General features: G+C 33.5%; 1 protein-coding gene across 3 annotated transcripts; it reads right to left on the bottom strand.

The window, feature by feature from the left end:
• Positions 1–1,919: 1,919 nt before the first annotated feature.
• LOC133796500 (DNA-repair protein XRCC1-like) lies at positions 1,920–25,368 on the bottom strand. Of its 3 annotated transcripts, none has more exons than XM_062234037.1 (8): positions 24,511–24,624; positions 4,307–4,750; positions 4,015–4,203; positions 3,471–3,582; positions 3,083–3,165; positions 2,895–3,005; positions 2,736–2,822; positions 1,920–2,464 (listed from the first exon to the last, which is right to left on the bottom strand). In XM_062234037.1, exons 2-8 carry the CDS (start codon positions 4,544–4,546, stop codon positions 2,147–2,149), a joined length of 1,140 nt encoding a protein of 379 aa, XP_062090021.1. In that variant the 5' UTR covers positions 4,547–4,750; positions 24,511–24,624; the 3' UTR covers positions 1,920–2,146. The 3 variants fall into 3 exon arrangements, with proteins under 3 accessions (XP_062090021.1, XP_062090022.1, XP_062090023.1); XM_062234038.1 differs by having other exon boundaries at positions 4,307–4,526; positions 24,511–24,618; XM_062234039.1 differs by lacking the exons at positions 3,471–3,582; positions 4,015–4,203; positions 4,307–4,750 and adding an exon at positions 25,176–25,368 and having other exon boundaries at positions 24,511–24,618.
• Between the last annotated feature and the right edge of the window lie 2,317 nt (positions 25,369–27,685).

The raw sequence follows: 27,685 nt of genomic DNA, 5'->3' as shown, positions 1-27,685 counted from the left end.
ATAAAATCTTCCTTGGGATTGCTTCATTCAGTACCACTGTACTGAATGTTAGTGGCCTCCTTTTCCTCTGCATTTCCAATTTCTTTTACACGCGAGAGACTAGGCACGAAGGCGGATGGAGCTAGGGGTCTCGGAGTTCATGGAGATTGGTTGAAGAGGAGGTACGAATGGGTTCTTGCAGCTGGGCTCGGGGACGCTCGCGCTTGTAATCACGTGGGTGCCTCGACTGGGCTCACGCACCTGCGCGAGAAGCTGGGCACGGAGGTGGATGGAGCTGGGGTCTCGGAGTTCATGGAGATGGGTTAAAGAGGAGGTGGAGATGGGTTCTTGCAGCTGGGTATGGTGGTTGCTAGGGTTCTAAGTGACAAAAGAAGATGAGGGAAAAAGAAGATGGGGGGGGGGGGGGGGGGGCTTATCGGCTGGGTATTTTTTTAAGTGTCTTTTTAAGTTTTAAACTAATTGTTTTAATATTATTAATTTTAAAATTAATATTTTTAAAATTTTAATTAAACACGTGGCACTCACCTGGCACTGCCATATCAGTACCCAAAATGCCAAATCTACTCTCCGTTAGCCACATGGGACAGAAAGTAACAGAAGTCCCACAAATCAGTAACGGAAATAGTTCGGGGGGAATTTTTAACAACGCGAACCATTCGGGGGGCACAATCAGACAGTGGTAATAGTTCGGGGGGCAAAAATGCTATTTATTCTAGAAAAAATTGTTAGAAATTTAGCTAGAAAACAAACAGAATATTTCAATATTAAACGACAAAATTATATTATGAAAAGAAAAAAATAGAGCGATTAGAGACGGAAAGAAAAATATAAGAGAACACCTAACAAAAAATATAAATAAAGAAAAAATTGACTAACAAAATAGTGATGCAATAACTTAATCAACATATCAGTTATATATTCCAATTAAGTACACGAGAGAGAAAATTATAATAAAAATAAGTAAAGGAAACATAAAAAAAAAAGAAAAAGAAAAGAGAATTATGATAATAAAAGATTACACAGTAAATTAAAATAAAATACTTCATTTCAATTAAGTAAATGAGAGAAAATTCTGCAATGTATTAATAACAGAAGATTATTCACGAACCACTCAGAAACTTACCCAAGCACACGTCTATGAAATTAAAGCACAAGTAAGAAACAAATGAATTTTAAAAAAAAAAAACCTCCATAATTGTAGAACTACAATACCAATTTGGCAGTTCGAACGTCTAAAAGACTTAGGGAGATTATATCCCTTTAATGAACAGAAGAAGCAACAAATTTTCACACAAATCAGGAATGAAAATATAAACATCCATTAGAGGATACAATTGTAAAACAAATATTATACTTAGAAAAGTATTAGGCAAAAATAACCAAATAAATATGAGATTTGCAAGTACCAAGAAAAACCAAAAGTAAATGAATCCATCAACAACTCATCCAAAATTGAAAAAGAAACTGAAACAGTTATATAAATTTGCAAAATTGAAAATTAACCAGGTATGTACAAAGAGACAAATCAACCACAGAAGATTATTCACTAATGACAAAAACCAAGCTCAAAAACTTACCGAGCCATAACCACACAAGCAATAATAACGTCACTAATGCCTTTTCATCCAAGTCGTCGTCTAGCACAATCCAGGAAAATTGAAAAGAAGAACCATGAATACTAAACTACCAACTTGTAGTTTTCAAAAGTGACCTAAGGGAAAAAAAAACCTCCATTAATCCAAAAGAGCAACAAACTTACAATTATGACTATACAATTAGCTTCAGTACAATCAAAGAAATAAGAATTCAAACATAAACCCAAATTAACAATTAGCACCATTATAAGCTGGTGATGCCTCAATAACTATTTACTAACTTAAAGTACGTAAAATTATAAGAGTACAAACTGCAAAAAATAATAATAATAATAAGTAAAAGAATGATATTAGTCTTAAATTTGGTAATCATTCAATGAGAAAGACGTGTAGTTTTGATGCAATGGACATGGTGTTTAGCCTTATCCTTGCCAAAAGTTTCAAGGGTAAGAAAACGACAATATATTCATTCAAAAAATTAAAAAACGACAAGGTAATTTGAGCAAAAGTACAGACTTTCTTCCTCAAGAAGAGACAGTCCAGTAACTGAGTTAGTATTTATGGAGCTTAGAAGATACAGTATTGTATGCAAGATCTATCTCCTCTGGTGTCATCTCTATAGTTTCATCACTGTCATACCCAGTCCCTCTTTCGCCTCTCTTTTGTTCATTAGTCTTGGGCTTTTTCTTCTTCTCATCATCTTCTAAACTACCAAATTCCATCTCATAAGCCCTTTTGCACTCCACAGCTTGCCTGCGAAGATCTTCCTTTGATATCAAGGCGCCATTGTCTCCCATTTCCTCTAGTTTTGCTAGCTCTTTCACCACACGAGGGACGAATTTCCATTCTTCAGTTATTTTCCCTACCTCCTGTGAATGATTCATCAGACATAATGATTTAGAAAAACAAATCAACATTTTCAATATAGCCCTAAACACTAGAGGTAATCAATTGTTGTGTTCCAAATTAAAGTTCTACATGCATATACTGTTAACTCAGAACCAAACTTCCTTTCACGGGAATTATACATGACACTGAATTAATGACTAAATTTATATCCACATAGATTTGTTTTCTTTTTCTTTGAAAATTTTCTCCCCTTTTCATCAACACAAGCAATGTAGGATTTTGCAATATTACCTGCTTTTGTTCAAGAGCATCAATGGCATCTTGCAAACAAGTTAAAATCCCTTCAGCTGCTATTTTCTTTATCTCACTAGGCTCTGGCTGTAAAAGAAGAGAACAAAGATAAACTTTCTGAAGCACAAACGGCATTATGTGGATAACTTAGTGACTTACTTTTTCTTCTTGACTCTCCAGCCAGGAAATCGTATTGTCCAAATCATCAACTGCCCAATTCTTCAGTTTGGAAGGAGATAAGTGCGCTTTCGCACTATTAGAATCCTTGTTCTGTTTCGTATGGAATAGGAAAAACACTCAGTATGGATAGAAGTTAATTGCCCCATACCAAGTTCTAAAAAATGTACCTTCAAAACAGCTGATGCAGTTGCTTTAGAGTGTGATCCTCCATCTTTCTTCTGAGATCTTCTAGGTGGGGATTCTTTTGATTCTGCAGGCACAGTTGAATTCACAGCATGAATTAGTCATACACAGAGCATATGAAAGGATTAAAACACAAGATCCACTATACCTTGAAATATACACTAAATTCTAATAGGCCTTTGCACTTTCGATAAGCAACAACTGGAATATTCCAACAAACATACAAACTTGTAAAGGTTAAAGACACTTGTGTAACTTCATTAGGTACAAGTTCAGCTTAACAAGTCAACTCTTTCAATCCTATGTCAAATTAAAAAAAATCAACATAATCCCGAATAAATTTTAACTAATGTGTCCAAACCATTATATTACCATTACTGGCTTCATGCACAACACTGCTTCTACGCCATGGTTTCCCAGCATGCATCAGGTAACTATCAATGTCAACAAGTTTCTTCTGTGAATGACATTCCGATATCCATTCCTACCATGAAGAAGTCTAGAAACTTTAGAAACAAATGCAGCATCCCTAGCATCACAAATAATCTAATAATGCTCCAAGTAAGTGAAATCTGACTACTTGTTAGGGAATATTTTTAGATTATACATGGAGCACAGAGAAAAACTGTGTTGCCAAATCTTATTATAACATTCTTCTGGAACTTGGAGTAGCCAAAACATATAATCTACAAAGAAGTAGATTTGCAAATAACATCAAAGGAGGCTGACTAAAGAGTCTTCATATAAAGGGCCAAATAAAGATGGATCATATCAAGTTAAGCTGACAAAGTGTAAACCTTTGAAACAATGTAGACAAAATCTAATATAATGCATGAACAAAATTCAACATACACATAAATAAACAAAAGAAGCAACAAACAAGGAGGAACTTGGAAGTAAGATGAATAAAATAAACCTTTGAAACAATAGTCCCACAATCAGCCTGAACTTGTCGAAACTTCGGGGTATTAGAAAATGCACAAACTAAGAGTGTGCAACCTGAGTTCCAGTCAGGTCGGTACTCAGCTCCCATCTCCAAAGCCTGTGATCGCAAAATGCTACGCTCAGGATTGACAAACCCAGATAGCACAAACACTACCCCGTCCTGTCAATTACAGGATTGTGATATCAAATTAGTTTTTGCCCATTTCAAATGACCTAAAAAGAAAAGGCAAGCTGATAAACCACATTCAATATAGACTAGTTACCAGAAGATTGGAGAAGTTTCCAGTTCCAGAACTCGATGCAGAAGATTTCTTGTTGGTCTCCATGTCATTGGCACCCGAACCTCTCTTACTATGTCCTTTGACTTGTTTTGATCTCTCACTTTCACTACTTTCCTCGCTTCCACCAACCCCAGTTGGTTTCTTTACAGATTCATCCTTATTCATCCATGAAGGAAGGTTTCTCTTCCCAACATCATCTTGGCTTGGATTTGACACAGACATGTCAAAAGACTACTCAAAAGTTAAACCACCCAAAAAAAATGCTTCTAAATTCTAATCGATGTTTAAAGGGATTGCAGAAATAATCTCAGCTGGGCTAACAAGAACTACTATCAACCCCCATTTTGACACAATGATGAGAACCCAAACTCCAAAAATCCTTCAACCAACGCTAAAACAGAAAGCTACCCAAGTGAAATCTACAACCTGATCATAAATTTGGGTGAGAAAGTTTAAAAAAGAAGACATTGTGTAGCAAATATCATAATCATAATTAAAAAAAAATATGGCATAAAACCACCATTGCAATAAAAATAATGGCCACCCAAAGAACAGCCGTGAAACAAACACAAAACACATTAACAGAACCAGAGAAGAAACTATGAAACTGCCATTAACTAACAAAACTAGAAATAACATATTATAATAAAAGACAAATTATTTTTGCCATGAAACAGCGATAACAAAACAATAACACTCAGAAAATGGATTTTTCTCTAAGAATAAACGACAATTTTTTTTTAGAAAAAGAGACAGAGGTCAAATATCTTAGACTGACCTCCTTCCAAATTAATTTGGCAGCCTCACATATGGCACAGAAAAACTTTAGCAACAAAAGGCAATTATAAAGACCCTAAAAAACATAATCCTTTCAATACATAAAATAGTAAAAATAACCATCAATTTCCAAAGCCGAGTACTTAGTCTTGGACCAAAAAAAAGTCCCACACTCTGCTGAGATCTTGGAAGGAAAGTTCAGCGAAACCTTTGGTTTTGTAAACCCACAATGCAACCCAGAATTTGATCTTCTCCCACAGGTCCTCTGCTCTATTTTGTATGGTTTCAAATATCCTACCATTCCTTTCTAACCACACAGCCCACATGATAGCTAAAACTGCAGCTGACCACAACCTAACTGTCCTCGTTCCACCTTGCATCTTACAAGACAGCAGTTGTCTGCAGTTCCGGGGCATACACCACTGGATACCAAACTCTTTCAGCAAACTACTCTATAGAGACGAACTAACCGGGCAGTTCAAGAATAGATGGGAAAGAGATGCCCCGTTTTTCTTGCAACATACACACACCATCTTGGTGACAAAGACTAGTAAGGTCTTCTCTTTTGCAAAATCTCATGAATGTTCAATTTTTCCACTGCTACCAACCAACCAAATACCTTGACTTTGGAGGAAACACAACTTTTCCACATCGTTTTAGCCCAACCTTCCTCTGCCATTAGCGGAATTGATACAAATTATTGGAAAGCGTACTTACAGGAGAATATCCCACTGGATCCTGGAGTCCATGCTCTTGAATCCTTCGACATTCGATATATTGGTTTTTGCTCAATGTTCTGGGGCAGTGTCAACAAATTTGACATCTCCTTGTCTCACAAATTCCTTCTAAAGTGGAGGTCCCACCCATATGATTAGAAGCTGACAATTCTTCGGTCTCAACCACCACTTCCTTTATACTTTTATTTAGAGTTTTAGAGACTAGTGCCAAGTCCAAAAATAAGTTCTTGAGGGCTTCATCTCCTACCCATTTATCCTCCCAGAATTTTATCCTCTCACCATTACCAACCTTGAAATGAACCAAACTTGGAAAATCATCGTATAAAGCTGCAATACTCTTCCACGGACCTTTGTATGACATTTCCCCCCCTCTTTTGGAGTCCCAGAAGTTATCAAAAGCCCCATATCTACTTTTTATCACTTTATGCCACAAAGCGTTATCTTCCATTGGGAATCTCCACAGTCACTTCATAGGAAAGCTCTATTTCTCAGTTCAAAATGACCTATACCCAAGCCACCATGGAATCTAGGCTTACACACTATTTCCTAAGCCACCAGGTGTTCTGAGCCCATCATAGCACCTCCTTCCCAAAAGAAGTCCTCATCATTTTTTTTTTTATTTGAAAGAAAAGAAGAGATTTATTCAATCAAACTAAACCAACCAGTACACACTGCAAAAAGCAGCTACCAAACAGTTACAAGTTGTTTAAAGACAACATTACAAATTTTTCTTTAGCATTCAGCTTTGAATTATAAAGTTGAGCTCTAATTTGGACAATTTTCTTCACTTGGTCACAAATAGAACCAACCGAGCCACAAATATTTTCAAAAACGCACCGATTCCTATTACACCAGATCAGATAGATCACTGCAGCAACTGTGACCACATTCAGCTCCTCAACAAGGCCTTTCAAAGGCTTCGGGTCCATATTTTGCAAATCAGCCAAGCTCTTCAGCCAAACCAACCAACCATACCAACTCATAATCTCATCTATAACTTTCCTTGAAAAGGTACAGCAAAAGAAAAGATGAGAGTGTGATTCAACATCAAGCTCACAAACCGGACAAAGAAGGGAGTCTATAGGCATAATCTTCCCAATTAAATCTCTAGTCGAGAGATGACAGTTTATAGCTTGCCAGAAAATAAATCTGTGCTTCGGGACTGTGCATCTATGCCAAACCATCTTATGGTACTTAACTTTTTCATGACTTATAAGAGAGAGATAGAATTTTTTCACCTTGAATCTTCCAAAAGAGCTTGTTTATCAATGCAACCTCTAAGCTTTAACATCTTTTTGAAATACCAACTTGCATCCGGAATTGGAGTTACAAACAAGAAGTCCACATTCTTCATATAGATAGCATTAACCCAACGAACCCACAAGCTATCTTGTTTAGTTGAAACAGCCCAAATGTACTTAGACATCATTGCAATGTTCCACTTCTTTCCTTCTCGAAAGCCCAAAACACCATGGTCCTTTGGCAAGCAAACATGCTCCCAAAAACAAAAGTGAAGTTTACTTCTATTCCCATTACAACCCCAAAGAAAATCTCAACACATTTTATCTATAAGCGTAGTGATTTTCTGAGGAAGAATGAAGATTCCCATCCAATAGTTTCGGATACCCAGCAAAATAGAATGAATAAGTTGACACCGTCCAGCAAAAGACAAGTGCCGAGAAGACCAACCATGCAAATTCTTTTGAAACTTGCTAAGAATTCCTTCACAATCCGAAGCTTTCCATTTGGTTGGACAAAGATTGACTCCCAAATACTTCAAGGGGAAAGACCCTTCGGCAATCTTTGAAAGTCTAAGCAAATCATATTTTGTTTCATTTTTTATTCCACCAAAGTAAATTGAAGATTTGGAAGCATTGGCTGATAACCCTGTGGCAGCACCAAACTCATCAAAAGCCTCAAGTACAAGCTTCAAAGAGGTACCATTTCCTTTACAAAAAAGGATAAGGTCATCCGCAAAACACAGATTAACAAGGTTGAGAGATTTGCACATTGGATGAAACCCGAAGCCCTTAGAGAGAGAGGCTTGAGAGAGCAACCTAGTGAGATACTCCATCACCAACACAAATAATAAAAGACAGATGGGGTCGCCTTGACGAAGGCCCTTCTCGCCCTTGAACGAGCCACGGACTACCATTGAGCATCAACGTGTATGACGTGCCTCGAAGGCAAACCATGATCCAATTGATAAACTTTGTTGGAAAACAGAGACCATGAAGAATGTCTTCAACAAAATCCCAATCGACCGTATCATAAGCCTTGCTCAAATCCACTTTTATAAGGCACCTAACTGAAATATTCTTCCTCGTATAGCCTTGGAGCAAATCCTGAAAGATCAAGATGTTGTGGGCTAGAAGTCTATTTTTGATGAAAGCCCCCTGATTATCATGAACCAAGCAAGGCAGCACATCACTTAATCTGGAGGAGATCATTTTCGAAATACACTTGTACAAAGTGTTGCAACAGGCCTATAGTCAATAGCCGTGGAAGGAGAATCAATCTTTGGAATCAAAGAAATCACCGTTTTGTTGAGCTCATTCGGAATTAGCCCCCTTTTGAAAAAATCTAAGATTGCATCAGCTATTTCATTACCAATCTCAGACCAAAGCCCTTTGAAAAAACCTGCTCCATAGCCATCTGGGCCTGGACTTTTAACCGAAGGCATGCTAAACAAAGCATCCCGAACATCTTTCCTCGAGAAAGGTCTTACAAGCTGAAGTTGTTGCTTCAGATTGAGCCTTTTGCCAAGCTTTAGACAATCCCTGTTCAATGTTTTCGTAGCTGAGCTCTTGCTGCCCATGAACTTCCTGAAATGACTTAGAAAGTGGTTAACAACCAGATCAGAAGAATCAATTATCTGCCCATTCTCCACAAAGGTTGTAATTCTATTTTGATCTTTTCTTTTCTTGAGGCTAGCATGGAAGAATTTGGAGTTTTCATCACCATATTTGAGCCAGGTGATTTTACTAGTTTGTTGTAAATAACTAGCATACCGTTTGTTGACCATTTCAAAGTGCCTTTGAGCCTCTTTTTCAGCCATAATAAGACTCCCATCAGTAGGATTTGTTGCTGAGTAATTTTGAGCCATAATAAATTGATCTTTAGCAAGTTGAAACTCCATGGGTATGACCCCGAGCTCCCTCCTGTTAAACTTTTTCAAGCAATGTTTAAGTCTATTCAGCTTGCCCATAATGACATTCAGCCCTCTACCAATGATAGGCCTAGCCCAACAATTAAGAACCGTTGACTTGTACTGATCATGTTCCTGCCAATAATTGAAATATCGAAAAGGTTTTATACCAGCAACCTCTATCTTCACCTTCTTAACAACACAATAACAGTGATCCGAACAAGTATCCCAAGTCATCATCGCTTCAGTATCCGGGAAACAATCAACCCAACTCTCATTTTTGAAGACCCTATCAAGTTTAGAGTAGATCCTAGCCCCTTGGTCATGTTTATTAGACCAAGTAAACTGGGACCCAGTGCATTTCATCGCATCCACTTGGCCCAGAGCAAGCCACTTCTGCGCATCTTCAGTATCATTTAGAGTTACCCGTTTACCACCTATTCGGTCATCACCAGCAAACATTGCATTGAAATCTCCAAGGACGAGCCACGGTTGGTGAACACTTCCGAGACTAGTCAAACCATCCCTAAGCACCTTCCTTTCAATTATGGTATTCCTACCATACACTGCAGTAACCAAAAAAACAGAGCTCAAACCAGTAACATTGACCCTACAATGGATAAATTGCGGGTCTTCTTTTATTATCTCGACTTTAACAAACGATTTTTGCCAAATCAACAATATCCTCCCCACTATAGTAGAACTAGAATAAAAATCCCAATTTGGGAAGTTATTCAACATCATCTCACTCACTTTGTTACCACAAACTTTGGTCTCCAAGAGAGCCCCAAAACCCACCTTATTCAATCTACAAAGATCCAAAATAGATCTTCGTTTATTGACTTTGTTCATTCCTCTAGCGTTCCAACTCAATACGTTGCACCACTCCATTGACAATAACATCAGAAAATTTAGTGCCATTCCCAACCGCTTGCTCTTGAAGAGCATCATAAGGATTACTTGTGGAAGCCACAGCAACCACTCCTTTTGCAATTTTGGCCCCTGTCCTCTTTGGAGTAATCCAAACCCCTTCAATATCCCCTTTTTTAGCATCAATATGCTCCAAAATAGTTTTCTGCTTCAAAACATTATCCCCTTGCTGTACATGAACCTGTGTCTGGTTTGTAGTCTCCATAGAGGGAACAACTAAGTTAGTAGCCTCCTTCCCTGCTGTCTCATCATTACCCTTTAGCACTCCAGGATCAATCTTGCTTTCATCATTAACTAAATCAGCAGTCACTGTCTCTTTACCTTTTGCTGGTTTGGATTTCCTAACCCAAGTCCCACCCTTCTCTTTAGCACAGTTACTCACATTATGTCCAAGCATATCACACGCAGCACATTTGGTTGGGAGCCACTCATACTCCACCATTTGTTCCACCAATTAATCCCTTTCGTTAATGAAATTAACAAACAGAGGCGGCTTATCTGAAATTTCAACATCAACCAAAACTCTAGCAAATTTAACCATCGATCAATCTCGAGTGACCTTATCGATCATTATAGGCTTGCCAATAGTACTAACAATAGCACTAAGGCTGTTTCTACCCCAGTATTGAAGGCCCAAACCGTTCAAACGAATCCAAATGGGGACCGATCGAACCATTCGGGCTGTATCCATAACACTTGTCCATGGTCGCACCATAACCGGCTTCTTGTCAAAGTGGATCACTCCCGTTTCAAGAACCAAGTCTCTTGTTGCTTCATCACGGAAGCTAACCAACGCTAGGCCAGAATGCATTCGAACAATCCGGTCTACCCCCAAATTCCCCCAAATTCTTTTGATAAAACCTTCGAAAACTCTAAACGGAGGGTTCGCACCCAGAACAACACAAACTACCGAGCTTTGCCAGAAAGATGCTTCAACAGCAACTTCATCAGTATCAATTTTTGCAATCAATTGATCCCCATGCTTCATTGGTTCAGTAAAATCAAGCTTGGTAGAAGGGGTACACACCTGATTAGCCTTGAATTTACTCCATAAATCCTTGGCTGAGTTGCAGAAATTAGAGCCCTCCACCGTCCCCTTGTTCTGAGATTCCACACCTTCAACTTCCTCTGCCCAAAGTTTCCCTCCAGCAACCAACTCTGTAACCATCTCATTTGTCTCGGCATCAAGCTGGGTCTGAGAATCGTGGAAGATCTCAGTCGGAGTCGATGTTTCCACCGTTGCCTGGATTGAAGGGACCTCCTGTGCCGTTGCTACCATCGATACCTGCCTGATGACCTTCAGATCTAGCTTCTGAAACTCCTTCCGCCCCATGGAGAGAGAAGAGAGAGAGTCGCACGCTTCTTAGTCAGATTAATATTAAGTCCTCATCATTTTTTCTAGAGCATTTATAACATTTTTGGGCGCTCTAAACAAAGATAGATAAAATGACAAATTAAATTTGTCAATCAACCCCCTCTAGAAAAACAAAGATAGGTAGTATGTTGGCTCCCAAAAAACTTGCTTCTTTGGGTTTCCTCCTAATGGTAATCCTAGATATTTCAAGGGCCATTGACCCTCTTCACAGTCGATATTGCGAGCCAAAGATTCAATTGACTCCACATCCATGTTCAACCCAAGTAACTATTGAGTTTATTTTCATCCCAGATAAGGCGCTGAAGACCTTTAGAATATCCATCAGATTTTGAATTGATAGCCTAGTCTCTTACAAAGAAAACCGTATCATCTGCAAATTGGAGATGGCTAACTGTGACTGTCCCAATGAGGAACCCCTTAATAGAGGATGACTCAACTGTCTGAATCCCTTTTTGCTAGTACCAACTGTAGAAAATCCTACTCAACGTAGTCATATGCTTTCTCGAAATCAATTTTGAATATCAATCCACTTCTTCCCTTACTTCTGTATTCCTCCACGGCCTCATTAGCAACCAGGACCGAATTTAGTATTTGCCTGTCTTCCACAAAAGCGGATTGGGTTTCTAATATTGTGTCGACAAGAACCCCCCAACCTAACTGACAGTACCTTGGAAATAATCTTGTACAAGCTATTAATTAAACTGATGGGCCTATAGTCTTTCACCTTGCAGTTCTAATAGTCATACCTCCTTGAATGATTCCATCTTCTGCAAATCTTTTGAACACTTTCATCAAATCTTCCGTTGGCTTGGTATACTACCATTGAGAAGCCATCTGGTCCTGGCACTTTGTCCCCATTACATTCAAACACTGCCTGTTTGATTTCCTCCTCAAAGGGCCTCAACAAGATGTGCCGCTAGATAATCTAGTATTTTCTTCCAATCAATTCCTCCAATGTCTAAGATTGATCTTTAAAAGGATTTATATTAGATTGGAATAAAAGGTGGTGATTTCGCTCACTATATCATCCTCACTATCTAGTATTGATCCATCATCTTTCTCAATTCTAGAGATGAAATTCTTAGCTTTTCTAGCACTTAGCAGGCTATGGAAGAGCTTTGAATTCGCATCACCTTCTTTGGCCCACTTGTATCTTGATTTCAGCCAAATCCCTCTTCAAAAGAAATCTGCTGCCATTCTTTTTTTATTATGCTTCTTTCTTCCATTGACTGTAAATTCCAATTGCCCCTCTCCTCCAACCTGTCAAGCTCTGTGATTCGCCTCTCTAATGTTTGTTTAGTAATCGTTTACTTCCAAATTCCTTCAAACTCCAATCTTTGACCTTTCCTTTAACTTGTTTCAACTTCTCCATAAATTTGTACCATGGCCAACTCGTACATCCTCCCACCACTTTTCAAAATCCTTTTAAAAGGAAAACTATGATCTAACCACAGGTTGACAAAGCGGAAAGGCCTAGGTCCCCATGAGGGTGGGTTGGAATCGAGAATGATCGGACTATGGTCTGATACGATGCGTACATGAACCTCCTGTCTAACAAATGAAAATAGCTCATTCCATTTGTTAGTGAATAAGAATCTATCCAATCTGCAGCACATGGGCTGTCGCCTGAAATTTGAGCACGTATATCGCCCATTATTCAGTTTGGGATCAATAAGTTTCATGCTTTTCATCACAGATTTACTATTAAGTTTTTCCTGCATCTTTCGAGCCACATTAAAATCTCCCCCAAGCACCATTTGTCTCCGCATATAGCGCTTAATCCCGCTATCTCATCCCAGAATGAAGATCTCTCACCGTATCTACATGGCCCGTACACCCTTGAGAACCACCAAGGATCTTAATTGAAAACTCCCCTACTAAGGAAATCACTTTTATATTTCTTGTGTCCCAAGCTATGAGAGTCCCACCTGATCTCCCTAATGCAGGAAGTCCAAGCCTTTGTATCTAGACCTCCAAATGCTTCTTATAAACCTTCTATCCACGCTCTCCCTTTTCACCTCTTGGAGCACAATTAAATCGAGGTTAATCTTACAAATAGTTGCTTTAATAGCTATCCTTTTTTCTGCTGCCTCGCTACCGCTCACATTCCAAGTTAATAGCTTCATTTAGGACTAAGGAAATCACTTTTATATTTCTTGTGTCCCAAGCTATGAGAGTCCCACCTGATCTCCCTACTGCAGGAAGTCCAAGCCTTTGTATCTAGACCTCCAAATGCTTCTTATAAACCTTTTATCCACGCTCTCCCTTTTCACCTCTTGGAGCACAATTAAATCGGGGTCAATCTTACAAATAGTTGCTTTAATAGCTATCCTTTTTTCTGCTGCCTCGCTGCCGCTCACATTCCAAGTTAATAGCTTCATTTAGGACTACTTAAGCCCCCATCTTCTTCCGATTGTTATCGTGGTTCACATTGAAGGTCAGATTTTTCATTTCTCTACTCCTCCTTGGTTTCTGTAATACCATCGACATTCCCATATTGCTCAGAGATTGAGCGATAGCACTCCAATCTTGTTCTTGTTGCTTAGTGGAATCTACTTTCTGTACTATCTGCTTTGATCCACTTTCTTTAATTTAGGACACTATTATCTACTTCAACACTATTCTCTGCCCTCTGTAAAGTAATGTCCCCATAGACCTCTCCATCTTTAATCCACAACTTTCACACATCCAGCTAGGGCTGAGCATAAAATCCGAAAAACCGTATACACCGACCTTCCGAACACCAAAAAAATCAAAACCGATTAAACCGAACACTGAAAAAACTGCCAACGGCGCAAACCGCCACTGTTCGGTCGGTTTGAAAATTTTGTCCGGACCGACCGACGGAACCGAAACTGACCGAACAATATAATATATAATAATATAATATTATATAATTAATAATTATTAAATAAAAATTAAAAAATTATGAAATTATGTTCTATATATTTATGTTTTAAAAATGCACAAAAATGGATTCTAACAATCCAAAAATTTTAGTTTTTTATCTAAAACTTTCAAAAATAAAATTAAAATTTTTAAAAAAAAAATAAGATATTCGGTCGATTTTTTCTTTTAACTGGTTTGGTCGGTCGGTTTTTGAATTGCACCAATCCGGACCGAAAACCGAATTCTGGATTTTATGATATGAAAAAACCGCACAAAACGACCGATGCTCACCCCTACGTCCAGCAATATATCTTCTACTTCTTCCTTATTTGATGCTAAAGAGAGGCCATCCTCGTCCTCTAAACTGCACCCATCCAAACTCTCATCATGAAAAATCATTTTCCTAAAACTCTTCGCTGCAATCAAATTCTTCTAGGGGGGCATTCAACTGTGTTCAAATTCTTCTAGGGGGCATTCAACTGTGTTTTCTATTCTTGTCTTCTCCCTTTTTGAAACTGCTTTCTTCTTCCTAGTGTATACAATCATCTTATCTTGTTCCTTTTTTTCTTCTTCCTTGATGGGCACTAGATTATTATGTTCTTTCCCCAAACAATTAAAGTCTGACCACGAGAGCATATGAGCCTTCATAAATTCTGTTCTCTTTTGGGGAAAATATTCTAAAATTTGCATCAAAAAATGATATGAAAGTGATCCTTGATCCACTGCCTCTACTTCACTTCTAGGCTTGTCAATACTTTTAATTGCGTTAGTTGATATTGGGCCTTATTCCTCTCTATTAAAGCCGAACCAATTATGGTTTATTTCCCCTTCAAAAGCCTTTTTCAAGACATCCAAATTGGCCCCACAAAGCCCTAATATCCTCCTTTTTCAAGGCCCATTCGAATTGGCTCCATTAAGTCCTAATATCCATCTCTGTCAAAATAGTCGGCTGTCGTGTGTTAACCTTTGGACTTTCCTTGGGCCTCCACGTGTAAACCCTAGGCCATACCACATAAAACATTGCAGGGCATTTAATAATCATGTTGGCATAAATTCTTTTAAATATTATGTCGATACACACCGTATAATCCCCATGCTTGGGAGATATCTTCATTCTACAGATAAATGATGGTTGACTATCGCCCTTCTCTATGCCCCTGTTGTTATTCTCTTTAAAGGACGCCACTATTTCCCAATTTCTAACCTCCTCACCAATTGGTTCTTCAATATTTCCCAATGGGTAGCTTGGGATGCCAAAAGTTTGCTCCTTTCCTCCTATTCGATTGTCTTCCTCATCTCCGATGGCCTGAGTTTTGCTCGCAATTTCATTCACGACTATTTTTTCGTCTGTTTCTCTAAACCAAACCGATTCACATACTCTATGGAATCTACAACTCCGATTATTGAGTTTGAAGCATTTGATTTCATTAGTCTTTCCCTCCCATTATAGTGAAAACACCTTCGGAATGAAGCCATCTTCATCACCAAGTAGCTTCAGTCGAGCATGTGTGAGGAAGTTCATCTTAGCGGTATCTTTGTCCACGTCGATGAGTCCACCACATATGGACCCAATTCTCCTAAAGACCTTCATATTCCACATATGCAGGGAAATACCTTCTACTCCAATCCACCCATAGTGACATTCTAGACACTTATTCTTAAGTTGATTTTCATTACTCCATGGACCCAATCTCACCGTGGTTACTGCAGTGAGTTTTATTGTTCCCAACCTCTCCAATCTCCTCCTTTCCTCCTCGTTATTACTCCATAAGATAGCTCTGTCATTGTATAGTGCACTAATCTCATACTTCTTTCCTAATTCATCCATTATTCCATACCGTATGGCTTCCCATGGAACAAAACTATCCAGCCTATGCACTAGTAGGACTTTGGTTCCACTGTTTGATATTGTTGTTTGCTTTCAAGTAATCTGAAAAGGGCTGCCCCTTTGATTCAGAAGTGTGGAATTTTGTATTGATCTTGGGAGGTCCCAAGTTGAATGCAGGATAATGTTCCCATCCTCCCTTATATTGTTTCCTTTTGTTTACTTCATCCCACTAACCCGGTATTAAAGGCCCTCTTTTCACTTGGCTGAAACTCGTCCGCTGTTGACTTTACTACACTTGCCCATGACTGTTTGGGAATGGCCTTCTTCCCTTACTTTTTTCTTGTCTCTGGTTGTCTTGGCACTTGTGTAGCCTCCCTTATTTTGTTTTGTCTTTTGCCAACTAAACTGTTCAAGCACTCCTTTAGTTCCTTCCAACCCGTTGAATGTCGTTCACCCGGAATGATCACTGTCCTTAACATCTTTTTGTTCAGCATGGGGACTTCGAAGCCCCCTTTGTTGTTCATGAAACTCTCTACCAGCAAGCTCATTGAATTGTTCCTGAATAATCTTTTGAACTTTTGCCTATGCAACTCGTTCTTCTGTGGCTCTTCGATTACGTCTGTTAACCAAGCTGCTGCGTCAATAGTGACTATAATCTCATACCCTGTTAGTCTTGTTCTCTCACAAATTCTGACCGAGCCCCCATCATTAGTTGACGTTCACATGAAAACCTTGTGTTCAGTTCTGAAACTCCAGTACTGATTATGGTCACTGAAATAAACAGATGCAAAACCATTTGATTGTCCATAACCAGTAGGATTATGAACATTTTTCTCCCCGAGATCAGTGGGATTAAGGTGCCCTCTCTTTATAAATCTTCCACGATCCTCCTAGTGAAGTGCATGGCTCACCATCTCTCGAAGGAGGAGAGAGAGGAGAGCATTTTCATTCATCCATATCTAAATGGCTTTTCTTATAGGCAACAAAATCATTAATTCTCACAAGCACATTACTTGTAAACATTCAAAAAGAAGAAGACATTGCCAGAGAAATATCATAATTAAATAAAATGGCATGAAACCACCACTGCGATAGATAATGGCCACCCAAAGAACAGCCAAAAAACAAACACAAAACACAATAATTGAAAATTCCAAATCAATCATAATTAAGCAAGAAATCTTACAAAGCCAAAGAAGAAACTATGAAACAGTCATTAATCAACAAAACTAGAAAAAAATAGTTGTAATAAATGACAAATTATGTTTTCCATGAAACCACGGTAACAAAACAAAGTCAGAAAATGGATTTATCTGTAAGAATAGACAATGGAATCACTGATTCACAATACCAAAATCCATGGAGTCACATTACTAATACCACTTCTCCTAGTTAACTAGAATGAACTATAGAGATATTAAAACCGAGCACAAGTCTATATTATTAAAACACAAGTAAAGAACAAACAAATAAATAAAAAAAGCAAAAAAATTATAATAATAAGTAAAAGAAACATACATGATTCTAGCACATTATACTTGTAAACATTCAAAAAGAAGAAGACGTTGTCAGGCAAATATCATCATTCAATAAAATGGCATGAAACCACCATTGCGATAGAAATAATGGCCACCCAAGGACCAGTCATGAAACAAACATAAAACACATTGATTAGAAATTCCAAATCAATCATAATTCAGCAAGAAATCTTACAAAACCAAAGAAGAAACTATGAAACAGTCATTAATCAACAAAACTAGAAAAAAATAATTGTGATAAATGACAAATTATGTTTGCCATGAAACCACGATAACAAAACAAAGTCAGAAAATGGATTTATCTGTAAGAATAGACAATGGAATCACTGATTTACAATGCCAAAATCCATGGAGTCACATCACTAATACCACTTCTCCTAGTAACTAGAATGAACTATAGAGATATTAAAACCGAGCACAAGTAAAGAACACACAAATACATAAAAAAGGAACGATTGTAGAACAGCCATATACACACAAGCAATGATAACATCACTAATGCCTTTTCATCCAAGTCAACTAGAAAAAATAGAGTAGCGCAATTCTATGAAACAAAGGAAAAATAAAAATAAGATCCATGAATGCTACACTACCAACTTGTTGTTGTCAAAAAGAGACCTAAGGGATAGAAAACCAAAAAAGCAACAAACTTATATTAAGAATGTACACAAGGATGCAATTACCTTCAGCACAATCAAAAATAAGAATTCAAACACAAACCCAAATGAACAATTAGCAAATATTATAATTCAGAAAAAAGGCATGAAACCACCATTACAATATAAATTATGGCCACCCTGAAATCTTACAAAACCAACGAAGAAACTATGAAACAGTCATTTATTAACAGAACTAGAAATAATATATTGGAATAAATGATGACAAATTATGTTCGCCATGAAACCACAATAACAAAACAACAAGAGTCAGAAAATAGATTTTGCTCTAAGAATAGACAACAGAAGCAAAATCTATGGATTCACATCACTAATACCACTTCTCCTAATTAACCAGAATGAACTATAGGGATATTAAAACCAAGCACAAGTCCATGAAACTAAACCACAAGAACAAACAAATTAAAAAAAATGCATAATTGTAGAGCTATAATACCAACTTAGTAGTTCTAAGAGACCTAAGGGAGATAATTTACGTTCAATTACCCAAATCAGGAATTAAAATTAAGAAGAAGACCTAATGAATTTAAATTATAAACTCCCACTAGAGGATGAAATTGTGAAACGAATATCATACTTTGAAAAGTATTAGGCAAGAGTAAGCCACCATTGCAATAGAAACAAACACCAAATTAATACAAAATATAAAAATGTCTACCAATTCTAACAAAAACAAAGAAACAAGGAAAACCAAACTAAAACTATAAGAATCCTGAATCCATCAACAAATCATCCAAATTGTATAAGAGACAGAGAAACAATCCAATCAATTGCAAAAATAGACATTAAATAGCAGATTGCATTAATAAAAAGGCGAATCATATTTGTTATGGAATCATAAAACTAAAGCATAGTAAGAAAATATATTCGACAATCAACAACAGAAGATTATTCACTGATGACAAAAACCAAAGTAAGAAACCTTGGACAATCACATTTCTATGAAACAAAACAAATAAAGAACAGAGGAAAAAATAGAAAGACAGAAACAAGTTGGTGCTAAACAACCAACTTGTAGTGTTAAAGGAGAGACCTATCCCTCCAACGAACCAATCGAGCAACAAGTTTTTAATTTAGAAAAGCACACAAAGATGCAATAAGCATTAGGCCAAGTTAAAAGCAATGTACTGGAAAATCATTCTAGGCTGGCGATGCCTCAATAACAATCCAAACACCAACCAAAACATATGAGAAGCCATGTTTTCATTTGCTTATCCAAATTTAAAACATCACTAGCAAGACAAAAGAGAAGCAATAAATGTTCTCATTTGCTTATCTAAACAAACAATCAACAATAATTATTCTTGAATCAGAGCTTCTCCCTCTGGTAACTTTGCTACTTTGAGAACAGCGAGAGCAGAATCCGAATCAGACTTTAAGATAGATGAAGATCAAAAATCAATTTTGGGTGGAAAAGAAAAAGGATAAAAAAAAGGTGGTTTCAAATATAAGATCCAATAATGAAATGATATGGATGATCAGTTCCTTATATGCAAACATCTAGAAATGAAATAAAATATGAATAGAAAAGAAGGAACCACAGCTCTTAATATGTATGTTCTTATAAATATATAATATATCGGGTAAAAAGAAGAAAACAATAATCTAACATTAGACGATAATGATTAAAAAAGAAGAAAAAAAACCAAATAATAAAAAAGGAAGAAAAAAAATCGCAATAGGAAATAATGAAGTTCAAATATTAAATAAAAGCATTTGTCAAAATGAGTAAAATAAATTTAAGATATTAAATCTAAAACAGAAAATGAAATTTAAAAAAAAAAACCTTAATTATAAAAATATATTATTCAATTGCATACAATACTATTTTGCTTTGTGCATACAATAACTTAAGCAATTCATCACCCATTTAAGTAACTGAAAGTAAAGTTATGGTAAAATAAATAGAAAAAGTAAGTAAAGGAAAACAAAAATAATTAAAAATATGATAATAAAAGATTAGAGACTAAAATGGATTAAATAAAATACTTGTAAAATATTTAAACTAAGCAAAAAGAGACAAAAATATAAGATAATAAAAAAATGAGTAAATAAACTTAAGTTATTAAATCTAAAAGAGAAAATGAAATAAAAAAATTAAAATATAAAATTATATGCATTGCAGAAAAATTCTACAAACGTGTTAAAAATATCAACAAACAAGAAACGTGTTAAAAACATAAGTAAATGAAAGAAATAAAAGTATCAAGAAACAAACATAAAATATATATTTAAATAAAATAAAGAAAGTATGATCAAATATTTAAAAATATATATGCATAAAACATAGCATTTTCTCAACAAAAAATATGATAATAAAAGATAAGAGAGTTGAATGGATTAAATAAAATAGTGAAAATAATAGGATAATAAAAAAATTAGTAAAATACACTTAAGTTTTAAATCTAAAACAGAAAATGAAATAAAAAAACTTAAAATATAAAAATATATATTCAATTGTATGCAATACAATTTTGCTTAGTGCATATGCATTGCAGAAAAATTCCTAAAACGTGTTATGAATATCAAGAAACAATCATAAAAAAAATACAATTAAATAAAATAAAGAAAACATAATCAAAGACTTAAAAAATATAAATATGTATAAAACAATTATACAATAACTTAAGCAATTCATCACTCTAATAAGCAATAACTTAAGTAAATGAAAGCAGTCATGATAAAATATATAGAAAAAGTAAGTCAAAGGAACTAAAAAAATGGTAATAAAACATTAGAGAGTGAAATGGATTAAATAAAATACTTAGTCAATTATTTAAATTAAACAAAACGAGAGTTATTAAATCTAAAAGAGAAAATGGAAAAAAAAGAAGTTAAAATATAAAAATATGTACTCAATTGTATGCAATACAATTTTATAAAAATATATAAAATATAAATATGTATAAAACTGAGCAATTATGCAATAACTTAAGCAAATCATCACCTAATTAAGTAAATGAAAGCAAAGTTATGATAAAATAAATAAATAGAAAAAGTATGTAAAAGGAAGTAAAAAATAGTTGAAAATATAATAATAAAAGACAAGAGAGTGAAATGGATTAAATAAAATGAAATAAAATACTTATCAAATATTTAAAATAAGCAAAAAAAAAAAGAGAAAATATTAGGATAATTGAAAAACTAGTCAAATAAATTTATGTTATTAAATCTAAAACAGAAAATATAAAAAAAACTTAAAATCTAAAAATATATACTCAATTGTATGCAATACTAATTTGCTTGGTGCATATGCATTGCAGAAAAATTCTTAAAACGTGTAACAATCATAAAAAAAAATATAACTAAATAAAATAAATCAGACATAATCAAAGATTTAAAAATATAAATATGAATAAAGCTTAACAATTATACAAAAAATAAACATAAGGAATTCATCACTTAAATAAACAATAACTTCAGTAAATGAAAGCAAAGTTATGAAAAAATATTTTAAAAAAATAGTACAAGAAACTCAAAAATAATGAAAAATACGATAATAAAAGATAAGAGAATGAAATGGATTAAATAAAATAAAATACTTGTCAAATATTTAAATTAAGCAAAAAGACGGAAAATTCAAAGATAATAAACCAATGAGAAAAATAAATTTGAGATATTAAATCTAAAACTGAAAATGAAATTAAAAATAAAAAAAATCTTAAAATATATATTCAATTGTATGCCATACAATTTTCCTTAGTACTTATACATTGCAGAAAAAATCTACAAACGTGTTAAAAATAACAAGAAACAATCATACAATACAACTAAATAAAATAAAGAAAATATGATCAAAGATTTAAAAATTTACATATACATAAAACTTAGCAATTATACAATAACTTAAGCAATTCATCACCCAATTAAGTAAATGAAAGCAAAGTTATGATAAAATAAATAGAATAAGTAAAAGCAATTAATTAATAATATGATAATAAAAGATTGGAGAGTGAAAAGATTAAATAAAATAAAATGCTGATCAAATATTTATTTTTGAGATAAGATAATAAGATAATAAAGAAATGAGTAAAATAAATTTAAGTTATTAAATATAAAACAAAAAATGAAATAAAAAAAACTGAAAATATAAAAATATATATACAATTGTATGCAATACGATCATGCCATATGCACTGCAGAAAAATTCTCAAAACGTGTGAAAAATATCAAGATACAAACATAAAACAATATAATTAAATAAAACAAAGAAAATATGATCAAAGAATTAAAAATATAAATATGTATAAAACTTAACAATTATCCAATGACTTAAGAAATTCATCACCCAATTAAATTAAGAAAATGAAAGCAAAGTTATGATAAAAGAAATACAAAAAGTATGTAAAAGGAAGTAAAAAATAATTGAAAATGTGATAATAATAGATAAGAATAATTATATTCAATAAAGTGAGTTATTAAATCTAAAACAGAAAATAAAATATAAAAAAAAAACTGAAAATATAAAAATATATATTCAATTGTATGTAATACGATCTTGCGTGAATATGCATTGCAGAAAAATTCTTAACACGTGTTATAAATATCAAGAAACAATACAATTAAATAAAATAAAGAAAACATAATCAAAGATTTAAAATTATAAATATATATAAAACTTAACAATTATACAATAGCTTAACCCAATTAAGTAAATGAAAGCAAAGTTATGATAAAATGAGGATAAGAAAAATATATAGTAAAAAGAGAGAAAATTATAAGAACATAAAGAAAATATAATCAAAGATTTAAAAATATAAATATATACAAAACTTAATAATTATACATGAGCAATTCATCACCTAATTAAGTTAATGAAAGCAAAGTTATGATAAAATAAATAGACTAAATAAGTAAAAGGAACTTAAAAATAATTAAAAATATGAGAATAAAAATAATTGAAATGGGTTTAAATAGAATAAAGTAATTGTCAAATATTGAAATTAAGCAAAAAGATAGGAAATTATAAGATAATTAGAAAATGAGCCAACTAAATTTAAGTTATTAAATCTAAAACAGAAAATGAAATTAAAAAAAAAACTTAAAACATAAAAATATATATATATATATAAAAAATTATTCTGATCATTCATGAACATAAACAACATATCAGACATTTCAATTAAGTAAATAACAGAAAAATATGTAACAAAATAAACAGCAACAAAAAATAAGAAAGATGTTCTTTTTTTTTTTTCCTCAAATTAAAAAAAAAAGAGACTTAAACCACCATTATAAACTGTAAATATGAAGAAGAAATTGAAAGAAAACTATTCTGTATTATTGCTTAACAAAACAGAACAAACTAACTCAACTAAAACTGTAACAGACTCACAACCGACATACAGTACTAGCAACAAATAACAGAAAAATATATCAGTATACTCTAACATAAACATTCAAAAAAAGAAGGCATTGTCAGACACACTAACAGGAAATTCCCAATCAATCAAGGAATCTTACTAAACCGAAGAAGAAATTATGAAACAATCATATTAATTATCAAAACTAAATATAACATCATGAAACAACAAAAACAAAACTACAAAGAATTATTGATTTAGAACTTTACTACAATACCAACTGGGTAGTTATGAGGGACCTAAGGGAAATAGTACCCCTTCAATGAAGGGAAGGAGCAGCAAACTTTCACACCGATCATAAATGAAAATTAATAATAAAACCCTTAATAAATAGAGAAATGCTAAGAGTAACCTTACACGGCAAACCACTATTAATTAGTGTAATTTAGTATTGGATTCCACATATTTTAAATCAAAACATGTGGTACCCACCAATTAATATTATAGAATGGTGTTAGGCACCAAAGGTGCATTATAGCAATGCTCTAACAAATATAGAAAAGTATTAGGCAAGAATAAGTAACCATTGCAATAGAAACAAACAATGGCCACCGATGACAAAGTACACAAAATATGAAATTGTCTTAACAAATCTAACTAAAACGCAAACAATTCTAACAAAAACGCAGGAAAAGGAAAAACACTGATAATTCATCGACAATTCATCCAAAATTGAATAAGAAACAGCGAAACAATTCTATTGCAAAAGCAGATAGCACAAATTAAAAGGCAAATCATATTTGGTATCCAGCAACACTGATAATCAAAGAAGAAAAATAAAACCTGCGTTCTATGAATTAATGCTCTTAAGTTAACTTCAGAAATACTGCGCTCCTAACCATAATCAAACCCTAATCGACAAATAGTTCTATAGCAAAACAAACCCTACGAGCGAAAAGTTACTAACATATATAATACACATACCAGATTCACCGAACGTGGGAGTAGGAACATTGCCTGAATCGTTCTTGTATGTAGAATTGTACCATGTGGTGACGTTAAAATTGCTCCCCTTTGAGTTCAAGTCATATGCTGTCAGACATATATATCAAGTAGATTAACCAGCAATAAAAGCAAACCTTGAACACATTTAATCCCATGAATTTGTAGTAGCAAATGAGTTTATGGCATTTAAAACAGAAGATAAAAAGAAATAACAGAGCACATTTGTTTTCAGGGTTATCTAGTACATGATTGACACAATTTTGGATGAGCACAGAGAATAAATGGAAACGATATTGGCCGAATATTATTTGTATTTCTTTTAGGAGAAGAAATTGTCATCAGATGTATTCATCTTCATCATGTTTCCAACGATTTAGAACTACAAAAAAATTAGTCACAAAACCCGTTACTAAAATAAACCAATATTAATACATAAGCCGTTTTAGGGAAGGATTGGGACTAACTTCAACATATTATTTATAAAATAATGGGTTTATTTCTAATAAAAATAAAAATAAAATGAAGAGAGAACGGAATACAAGCATATAATGATATCTAGGGCCCAGTTCTTGTGTGAATTGTATGCACATCCATAAAATATTTATATATATACACATATAAGAGGGAGAGGAAGGGAGGGAGACCTGAATGAAATTTTTCTTTCGCAGAAGAGCATCGGCTTAAAACTTTCTGGAAATGAAGGCAGTAAACCTTGCCGAACTCATGAACCAGCCATTGCTCCACCTCACCGACTCCGATTTGAGACGCCTCCGATGATCCTCCTCTAACTCCGCCACTTCTTCGGTATATTTTTACAGCCATAGCTATTTTGTGCTTATACATATATATAAACGGCTAGCTTTAAAATAAAGGTGGCCCACAAAAGGTTTCTTGGCCCAGTAACCGGTTACTTAGAACCGCCTCACTTTCACGCTGGCCCACAGAAGGTTACTTATTAACAGGTGAATGGTAACCAAAATTTTGTTTGAAAGTAAGTAAATGTATATATTTTTAATTTTATAGTAAAATAGTCTAATTATTTATTTAATATCATATATTATCAAATACATTTTTTAACAAATTATTATTTTATTCTAAATATTTTAATATTATAGTATATGTATATTAATTTTTATTATAATATATGTATATTAATTTTTATTCTAAATACAATTTTGAATGAATAATCGATAATATGCGGTTTTACTTTGAATAACCTTTTTCTAATTATTAGTGAACTAGAAAACATAACCGCGCAGTCTTTTGTAATTATTACAAAATATACATATTTTAAAATACTTTTAGGAGATTGTTACGATATGGATTTTTTTTCACCCTACTCGTACAACATGTTCTTTATATGGACACGTGAGGGCATATTGACCACAATTTTTTTTCATAATGGTGTCCATTGTATATCAAACCTTTTGCAAGTTTTTGAAAAATTCTGAATAATTAAAATACCAAAAACAAAGTTCAAAAAATTTGTTGTACATGTGCTTTTATTTTTTTTTATTATTATTATACGCTTTATGTAATTTTTTTTATAAACAATCTAAATTATGTATATGGAAATTTATGTTTTGTATATGACTTATTTTGGGTAATTACCCGTTTGAACTCTTTAGTTTTAAAAATTAACTTTTAGAACTCGTGTTTTGTCAAAATGTTAAATATAGGATTGGATATATCGATTATTTGAACATTGTATTTTGGCCGATTACCCGTTTTGACCCTTTATTTTTATAATTTAACATTTGGACCATATATTTATTCAAAAGGTTAAAAATTATTTATAAAAATTAAATTATATATAATTTATGTTTTTTGTAAGGGTTCACATCATTTTGAACCTTGTATTTTAGCCGATTACCCGTTAGGACTTTTATTTTTAAAAATTAACTTGTGGACCTCAAGTTTTGTCAAAATGTTAAAAATAAGAATAGATAGATCGGTTATCTGAACACAATACTTTGGCCGATTACTCGTTTTAACTCTTTATTTTTAAAAATTAACCTTTGAACTATGTATTTATTCAAAGTGTTAAAAATTCTTTATAGAAAGTAAATTATATAAATATAAATATATATAATTTATGTTTTACTTAAGGGTTCATGCCATTTTGAGCTTTGTATTTTAGCCGATTACCCGTTTAGACCCTTTATTTTTTAAAATTAACTCGTGGACCTTGTGTTTACTCGTTTGGATAATTTATTGTTAAAAATTGACATTTGGATCTCGTATTTTGTCAACAGGTTATAAATAAAAATAGATATATTATTTATTTATTTATTATTATATATAGATATAAATATTATAATTTGAATTTATACATTTTGTAATTCAACTATATATATTTAACGTAATTTTATATTTGTTTATATGATATATACATAAACTAACAATTTTAGATATACAATTTATATATATACACATATATTCATATATATATATAGAGAGAGAGTGAGAGAGATATTGAATACCTTGAAACTTGAATTATTGATTATTGCTCACTTGACTAATTGAGAGCCAAATCATGAAGCTAAATAAATTCTTAAGCAAATTAATATTATGTTTATATGTATTGATATTTTTAATTGTTTAGATATTTTGGTTTTGAATTTGAAATTTTACCTTTTTGTTTTTTATTTTTTTAAAAAGTTAGATATTTAAGTATTAATTAATAGCTCTTTATGTTTTTTTTTCTCTATAGATATATGCTATTTTTAAACTACATTTTTTAAAACACATATATCTAGAATAAAACAATATTTACGTAAAATACATTACTTCATTAATTTATAAAATATATTTTTTTGAATGTATTAATTTATATATAGGCGTAGTTAGTAGTTACGTTTTTTTTTATTACTATATTTTTTAAATGTGTAAAGGAGAAAATAAATAGAGTGCTTTGGAGCAATTTTAGTTTTTTAAACGATTAAAATATAGAGTAAATAATAATATCTTGTAAAATTTTAGACTCCCACATTATCTCATTGAAGTTCTCCCTTATATAATATACAAGTAATGTTAGATATACATTCTAATTGCACACGCTTTTTGATGTATATTCAATTTTAGCCATAGATATTCTTAAGTTGGGACGCATCACTTTTGATTATGTGGTTGAGATTAAATATATATCATTGTG

The sequence above is a fragment of the Humulus lupulus genome, chromosome 8 (genome assembly GCF_963169125.1).
Source record: "Humulus lupulus chromosome 8, drHumLupu1.1, whole genome shotgun sequence".
Taxonomy (NCBI): Eukaryota; Viridiplantae; Streptophyta; class Magnoliopsida; order Rosales; family Cannabaceae; genus Humulus; species Humulus lupulus.
The sequence above is the reverse complement of the archived record's forward strand: the minus strand, read 5'-3'. Positions and strand labels throughout refer to the sequence as shown.

What these genes read in the sequence shown, in the direction of transcription:
- LOC133796500 (XM_062234037.1), bottom strand. Translation starts at nt 4,546, where the DNA reads ATGTCTGTGTCAAATCCAAGCCAAGATGATGTTGGGAAGAGAAACCTT. An exon ending in GAAACTTCTCCAATCTTCTG is followed by an intron (nt 4,204 to 4,306) that starts GTAACTAGTCTA and finishes TGTAATTGACAG; the next exon opens with GACGGGGTAGTGTTTGTGCT. An exon ending in ATGCTCTTGAACAAAAGCAG is followed by an intron (nt 2,465 to 2,735) that starts GTAATATTGCAA and finishes AATCATTCACAG; the next exon opens with GAGGTAGGGAAAATAACTGA.